General features: G+C 35.3%; 1 protein-coding gene across 1 annotated transcript in view; it reads right to left on the minus strand.

Moving 5' to 3' along the window:
• Positions 1 to 3,559: 3,559 nt before the first annotated feature.
• LOC137396844 (uncharacterized) overlaps positions 3,560 to 8,389 on the minus strand; it is a 6,385-nt gene continuing 1,555 nt past the window's right edge. The window contains exons 2-5 of the mRNA XM_068083154.1: positions 8,243 to 8,389; positions 7,237 to 7,461; positions 5,925 to 6,110; positions 3,560 to 3,775 (exon numbers count right to left, since the gene is read on the minus strand). The exon at positions 8,243 to 8,389 is cut by the window's right edge and continues 15 nt beyond it. Coding sequence (XP_067939255.1) covers positions 3,702 to 3,775; positions 5,925 to 6,110; positions 7,237 to 7,461; positions 8,243 to 8,389 — 632 coding nt within the window. The 3' untranslated portion in view covers positions 3,560 to 3,701. The remainder of the gene's footprint in view (positions 3,776 to 5,924; positions 6,111 to 7,236; positions 7,462 to 8,242) is intronic.

Below are 8,389 nucleotides of genomic sequence, written 5' to 3' on the forward strand. Positions count from 1 at the left end.
TTATTACATGTACATAGAATTAAGTTGATATTAAAATATCGAGAGGTGTTAACTTGCTATGTAAGTCACGGCTTTTAGATTGTTATTCATTAGCCAAGACAGATTGGATTGAGGTGAATAGTAGATCACTTTATTGAAGGAAGACCAAAAAGTAGGACATTTTTTCTCAAGATTACCGTTGGCTGATGTAACAAACATTGGCTCACCATTGGCTGATGTAACAAACAAACAAGAAATTTAATTTTGTAGATGAGATTTCGGTACAAAGGTTTGAGACAGCCATTTATGAATAATTTTTGTGAGTTGTGCGCACATGTGTATTTATCACAAAGCTCTCGAACAATCACTTCGCTCGTGTTTGGTTGTGGGAAGATTTTGATTGTCTGGGTATTTGACATGCTGCAGTGTAAATAGAAAAACAAATTAAGCAAAAGAAACAAATATAATGGAATTTTAAATGAATGTTAGTGTATTTTTGATGACTCCGACTAAAAAGAGATGTACTTGGTCTAGATTCAGTCACACATCTCTGTTTCTCTGCTGTCCTGAAGTTGTAAAATCATATAAAGTCTAACTAAGTAAATAAATATTGAATAATATTATTTCAGGCTAGTGGTTTTACAGCTTAGCGAGTTTTGCAAGTTTATTGCAAAATAATTCAACTTGCTAGCAGTTTAAACTGTTCCAAACTTCGCTGTGTCAGGTCATGTTATCAGATAAAATGCCTATTCACGGAGTTACATAAAAATCTAAAAGTTATTACATGTACATAGAACTAGTTTGATATTAAAATATCAAAAGGTGTTAACTTGCTATGTAAGGGTAGGCTCTTAGATTGTTATTCATTAGCCAAGACAGATAGGATTGAGGTGAATAGTAGATCACTTTATTGAATGAATACCAAAAAATAGAATGAATTTTTTTTCTTAGATTGCCATTGACAGGCGTGACAAACAAACAAGAAAAAACAATAACAACATTTAAATTTATGGAAACCTTTTGACATCATTTGTTGCTTTCTTGACGGATCACAGGATGAATTTCGCTCTAAAACAAATAAAGTGGAAGCAAAGCTTAAAACACATTTGGGGTTTCATACCAACTAAAGTATGTAATTGAAAGTTTGGTTTAACCATTGCTCGTATATGTTACCAGATTTTTCAAAATGGCAAAAAACCTTTATACCAATAAACTTTGGCTGAGAAACCACCATTTTCACTTTAATCATATCATGACATAATAAATTTAAAAAAAAACTAATATCTGCAAACTCTTTTGACGCCAGCATTCCCACACTAACATATGATGTCGTATGAAAAAAGTGGACAGCTGGAACCTTGACAACAATCTGAAATACTTATCGTAAACCTACAACGCCAATATTTTTGTCAGATAGATCTTTGCCTATTGTTCATGTAAATTTCTGTCAGTGGCTGCAATCTGTAGTTGAAATTAGCTGGCTAAGAATAACGAATTGAAAAGCAAAACTACCGTAGAATAGCAGACTTTCAAAATACACTAGCGATTATATATCTTGGAAATGCTGAAAGAGCTTCAATAAGCTTTGTGCTTTATCAAAGATTTTGTAGGCTGCAATGCAAGGAGAGGTAGGAGTGGGATATATTGCAGTCTATCATGGCTCATGTATAAACGGGCTGTGACCATGATCGAGTCATGAAACAAACCTGACAGGCCTTCAAGTTTATAACCACAAAGTGTTATGGAAGACAACTTCAATAATTGTAATCATAAGAAACCCTAAAGAAGGCAAAGATAACTTCAGAGGAGCTGACAAGTTTAGCAAAACCTAAATACACTTACTTGTTTATAACAAGAGAAAACTGTATATGGTGAGACTAAACAGCCGTTGGTTTTGTAAGAGGCTCTGAAGCTCTACAAAAATAACCCAAACCTTGCAAGAGTTGCCCTTGTAACATAGAACACAACAAAAAATATATATACCAGCTGAATGCTAAAACTGATTCAAGCTGAGCATGTTGTTGCTAACCTTAATATTGTTACCAAGGCAGAAGGTTGTTTCTATCATCAAGCGTAGACAAAAACAAAATGACTGTGAAACAATCAGAGTCAAAAGTTGATGACCTCCTGTATGTGGTGATTAATGATATTATTTATGAATGCCCAGAAATGTACCGGCAAATATTGAATAAAGAAAAGCTACTGATTATTTTGAAAGTATGAAAACTACAGCGCGAGTTACAAACCCATAGAATTAAAAATAAAATAATAAAATGTGGGAAATTTCATGACATACTGTAGTTGATTATTTGTTAACCCGCATTTTACTTGATCTGGCAGTTGAGGGCGCCGAGGGAAGTCATCAGATGCTCCGATAAAGCACAGATAATAGATATACAGTGAAACATGGATAACTCGCCCTCGGATATAGCGAACACATGGTTAACTCGACTGGATTTGCTTAGTCCGTTCCCACGCAATAATAAATGGCTCTATATAACTCGAATTCAACACTGTTATAACGAACTGTTTTTTGCCCAACGGCTACCGAAACGGTTGCTATCGCTTTAGAAAATCACTTTATTTCAAGCCATAGAGGTAAACCTCAACTTTTCGTAATTCATAAGCGTCGTTATTACCTCCATCGGCAAAATATTTTTGTCAACGACTGTTCTAAAGGTTTGGTGAAATTTGATTTATACTTCTATACGATGAATAGCACGGCTAGCCGGGTCACGGGCGCAAGGATTTTCGCCACACACATACAAAACAAAAACAGCATGTTGTTTTTGTTTTGTATTTGCGTGACGAAAATCCTTGAGTGCGTGACCCGGCTAGCCCGTGATGAATAGTTTTCCGACGTTGATTCCGTGTTGAATTAACGTCGGAATGTTGAATGTTTAAAACGTCTTAAAAAATGTTGTAATCAAACGTATACGTTGTCTTAGCTAAAAAAACTATTCATCGTTTGACCTAAACACAAAATACGTGTGTACATTCAATAAGTATCCATTCAAAAAGCGTGAGTGATATACAATGTACCGTAAAACCTCGTAAAACTTTTAACTGAACTGCTTCGGAGTGTTGCTCTTAACGAATCCCAGGTAAAGTAAGGTAATCTTTGCAAAAACTTCAAGAAAGATCGGCGAAATTGATCGTGGGTAAAACGCTCAAAAGAAAAAGATGTCTTTTCTTTGAGCATTTCAGCAACGATCAAGTTTTGCCAATGTCAATCTAAAAAACGTCCTGGCAATAACATCACCTCAAACAACAAACCAATCTCAAGTGATAGAAAAATCTCTATACTTTTTGATAAAAACGTTTTAAACTTTACATTAGAAGCATTTAATTTGAAACAAGCCATTTGTGCTTTTGATTTATATTATAGTTTGTATATGTTCATGTATCTACTAATAAATAAGCAAATACATGGACTTGTGACAGTGCTCTGATAACTTGAACACTCTGATAATTCGAACACTTTTGCTCGGTCCCTTGAAGTTTGAGTTATCCGAGTTTCACTGTATATGCAACCGTTAAAGACTAACATAAAGAAGGTGTTTAAACAATCGCATGAGCACGGCTCTTATTATAGTAAAAATTGTGCTTATATTGACGAACCATTGACGTTAATTAAGGTTTGTCGATCAGTTTACTAGCTGGTAAGTCAGTTCTTTACACTTACACTTTACACAAGAGAAGTAACTATCTATATATAACAGTTATAGACTGGATACAAACCCTTGTGCATTCTTTCCAGCAGCTCCAGCGCTAGCACTTTGACCTTCCATGGTACCTATCGTGTACATAATTCAATGAGATCAACATAAATTGATTAGAGAACAACTAAAGAGTATATTATTTTTCATGCAAAATGATAATCAAAGAGAAAAGTCCCGCTTTTCTGTAATTCCTTTGGAAAGATTTATAACATAATAAGTATTAATATTAGTAAATAATATATAATATGCAATATAAAGACTAATAAAAATTATTTTTTCTTGTAATAATTCTATCTTTAATGTTTCTGTTGCATGCCCACTTTAAAAAGCTTGTAACTTCAAAAGCTGAAACTAATTGATGGTTCATCTTTTGTTTTGTACCAAATACTGTAAAGCTACTGCCCAAGTTCCTTTACTTGTTGGCAAAGAATAAAACTACTGGAGTAGAAGGCAATAAGAGTATATATTTGTGCAACCAATATTTGTAAAGATACCACAAATACACCATCAAAATCTAATGATCTGCAAAGTGTGAAACTTCTAGGTGCTCTGAACAGTCTGCAAGTGTCGAACTTGTCCTGCATGGCCTTGGTCACTCTTGTTCAGCTGGCTTCGCTAATAAAATGTTATATCCTAATGATGTCCTTTTAAACAGCTGAGTAGGCATTTTCTCCAACTCAGCTACCGGCATTTTGGTTCTAGCTGAAGTGCGAGCTGCTGTCAACTCCCTAGCCACCTCAGCTTTGGTAAGGCAAAAGATCTGAACCGTTTCAACAAGCTCCGGCTTATTGATCTCCACCGACCAGTTGAGGTTCTTAAGAACCTTGAGTGAAGGAGATTCACTTTTTTGGTTAATTCTGGAGATTCAGGCTGGTTAGTAATGTTAGCTATCACCGTAAAAGGCACAAGCTTGTTTGCCTTTGGACGGTCGGTAAAAGGGTCAGCGCCTATCAGGTGTAGCTCAACATGGGTTTCTCTGTTGGGCAATTTGGTTGTAACTTCTCCTTCCTTACTACTAAAAGACCTCATTGACACATCCAGGACTGTCATGCCCGTGCTCTGACACAGGCAGAACAGAACTGGTCAGACCCCCAAACACAGGCTCCGCATCGGAGTCTGGTGGGCCCCCAAGCATTGTTCTGTCTCTAATAGCTCTATCTGGCTCAACATGTCTTCAAGAGAACTGATAGTCTTGTGACGGGTTCATAAGAATACTGTGAATTGTTGGGCTAATGAATATCCTGGACAGTATTGCTTCTCATGGTGTATGAGTGCAAATGACTTAGCCTAATTATACTTATCCTTCACCCTTAATCCCTTAATCCGGTACCTTCCTTTGCCCTTCTTATCCCTACGCAAATGTTTCTCAGGGTTGGCCATTACTATAGGACCCACCCATTCCCTATATCGAGGACGTGTTTTCATGATTATCCTTTTTCAGGTATCTGGGCGTTAGCTTCTTTTAAATCTTGTAGTAGTACTAAATAAATATGAATGGAGGCTCCTTCATTGTCATTTTGTCAGGGGTCCTTAAAGCAAACTTCATTCATGGCACATATCTGTCACCGATTGAGCGCGCTCTTTCTGGCTGAAGTCAGGATCCAAAATATCACTTTTGCCACCATTGTAAAAAATAGACCGTGTTTTCTACTTGCTCCCTAAGAATCAAACCACTTTACATGTACTACAAAGCAACAAGAATATACATTTTGCAGCAGATATGTATAAAAATACAAGTCAATAATCTATCAACATATATTTGACAACAGTGTAACACTTCCAGTTGCTCTGGTCTTGGTCACTTCTGTGGCCTCCTAAATGGCTCATGACTAGGCTTTGCTCCACTTCTAGGTTTTAAGGCAAACTCTTGGTCAGCTCGAAGCATTATTCAGGGCATTCTGTCTACTAGGTCAGGGCTCAGCTCAGTCTTGGCATCGGTTGCCGCTCAACAATTCTCCTGCTCGCAGCCCTGGCCCTAGTGATCGGCCATTTCAATACAGAGTACAGTAGAACCTTCCATTTCAAAAAGCCTGTACATGCAAAGTTTTCAAGTTGTGAAATGTCATATGGTACAAATTTTCCTTCAAATTCCAAATTTTAACATAAACCTACTTTATTACGAGAAAATCTTGTTTTCTGCCAAAGTTTCATTTCTAACACTAAAACATGCTTTTTTAGGTATAAAAGAAAATGTATGTAAATGCTAAACTCCTTTGCTCCCACCTGTTCGTTTTCTTATGGCAAATCCTGACAAAGCAACCATTCCGATAATCAGTACACCCGCCCCTACTGCGGCTCCGATGGTAGCTCCTGGTCCAAGATCTTTTTTATCCGCTCCTGCAGGATTGGTAGAGGTAGCACCAACCGATCGCCATTTGATATTCAAAGTTTCAGTTTTAGATTCCAATCCTGTTATAAGCACTACAGTTGTCAACACTTTGTTAGGCTACAGTATTACAGAAGAAATAAAATCAGAACTCCTGAAAGTCAACTTAATGATTGGATATGCTTGATGACCTGAGTCGTATGTAAAATAATAAAGTTGGTCAGAAATTGAGAGTTAATCTAACACACTACAACTTGCTCTACATTGGCCAGATGAATATTAGTGTGAAATTTGCTAAGCATGTTGCCAATTAAACATTTAAGCAAAACAATGCGTAGCTCGAGCCAAAATTGAAAATTCACATCGTTTGAGAAAAATAATGAAGTTTAAAAAAAATAATTGAAGCGTTGGATAAAAAGGTTTGTCACAAAGCAGTCATTCTATGTATAGTGGCGATCAGTGGTATGAATGACCGTTGAAGTGCTCTCAGACTCCTAGCCTCAGTTTAAAATCTGAACATCTGTGTGGTACCTGTTGGGTGGGGGCCTCTAAACATCTAGTATTTACTTCTCAGCTGTATTTATCTTTAATTTTGTTGCTTATTTTTATGTTTTGAAAAGTAGCTTAGTTCTTTATTGTGACTACTAGTAACTGTTACTGCTCCAATAAAATTAAAATTAGTATCTTCATTTCCTTTTTAATTATTATTGACACGATGTTGCAGTGTCCTATCAAAGTCTTTGGAAATTACATGTACAGCGTATTTTTATACATGTAATGTATAAAAATGTGCAAATTTTTATAAAACGTGTAATTTCCAACTTCTTTAAATAGGTTTTCGTTTTTCAATAATACATGTACATCCTACTGTACATCAAGAGATTTTTGTTAAATGTTTGTTTTGGCACAACATATGTTTTAGTGTTCTTTTTAATGCATATAAAAAGTAAGAAACAAAGAATTATACTTCATTTCGAAACAGATAAAACAAACAACTGCATTATTAGAAACTAATTGAAATAATTTAATAGTTGGGGACGGTTTATTTTACTTCCGTAATTGTTTACAAAATAGAGAATAATAATTTTTGTTAGAAGCGCTAACAACATTCACCAATGAGATCGCGCTGTAAAGCTAACTGATGTAGTTAATGCCAAGGTATAAGACAATTCATATAGTAAATCTATCCTGTAATAAAATATAGCATACCTGTCCCTGGAACAGTTCCAGTGCAAGACATCATTTGTTCGTCTCCATCATTTGCAGAATCAGCAGGAATAACAGTTTCTCCACCATTCCTTACTGTACAGACCTCATTACAGTCCCACGTGATGGTAACACCAGCTCCAATAATACCACATTTAAGTGGCTGATCATAACCTGGGTTGAGGGTCAGAGATCGTTCTCCAGAATGTCCTTCGTCAAAGTCAATATCTAAAAAATAAAACTTGATCGTAATACTTTGACAATCTAATTACTAAAACATTCCATAACGGTCATATTTCCAAGTCTCTGACAATGTATTGATAGAATTTCTTTTCATTTTGTTTCATAGAAAACAAAATTCATGATATAGCTAACTCTGTAGCGACCTATTAGTCCTTAAGCCAATTATCTTTATTACAACTGCAACTGAAAATTAGTTTGCATTAGCTAAATTGAAAGATTGAACCAGAAATAACATATATATATATATATATATATATATATATATATACTAATAAATCATTTAAAAGCAATACTTATCTTTTTTCAGCTACTGTCAGTTTCATGATATTCTCATTCGTCAGGCTGTGTTGGAAGAGATTCCAACACAGCCTGACGAATGAGAATATCATGAAACTGACAGTAGCTGAAAAAAGATAAGTATTGCTTTTAAATGATTTATTAGTATATAGCTGCTCCAATATATTTGTTGAGCACTCTAATTTTAGTAATACTAGCCCATAATTCTTAGGAATTTATAGTTTATATATATATATATATATATGCCTAATAGCTAAAAGCAAAACATTGCACAAATGGTAAAAACAATTTAAGAACAGTGGAATGTAGAGTAAATGACAAAGACTAAACCACAGACAAATACATATGATCATTAAAGCAACAAAAACAGTTTACATAATACAATAAATTGGTATCTCTAATGTTGCTATGCCCTTCTTTTATAAATGGCTAATACTCTTGCCATGCATTGAAACACTCGTACACTTACATCGTGGCTCCAGAGTGACTTCTTGTTTGACAATATCAGGATAGGCATTCTCAATTGATGAATGAGCCATATTTCTACATTTCAAAGTGAGTCCATCTCTATCATCTTTTGTGGGGGAGTAAGTGTTAGTATTCGCTATCACCATGT

The sequence above is a fragment of the Watersipora subatra genome, chromosome 5 (assembly GCF_963576615.1).
Source record: "Watersipora subatra chromosome 5, tzWatSuba1.1, whole genome shotgun sequence".
Lineage (NCBI taxonomy): Eukaryota > Metazoa > Bryozoa > Gymnolaemata > Cheilostomatida > Watersiporidae > Watersipora > Watersipora subatra.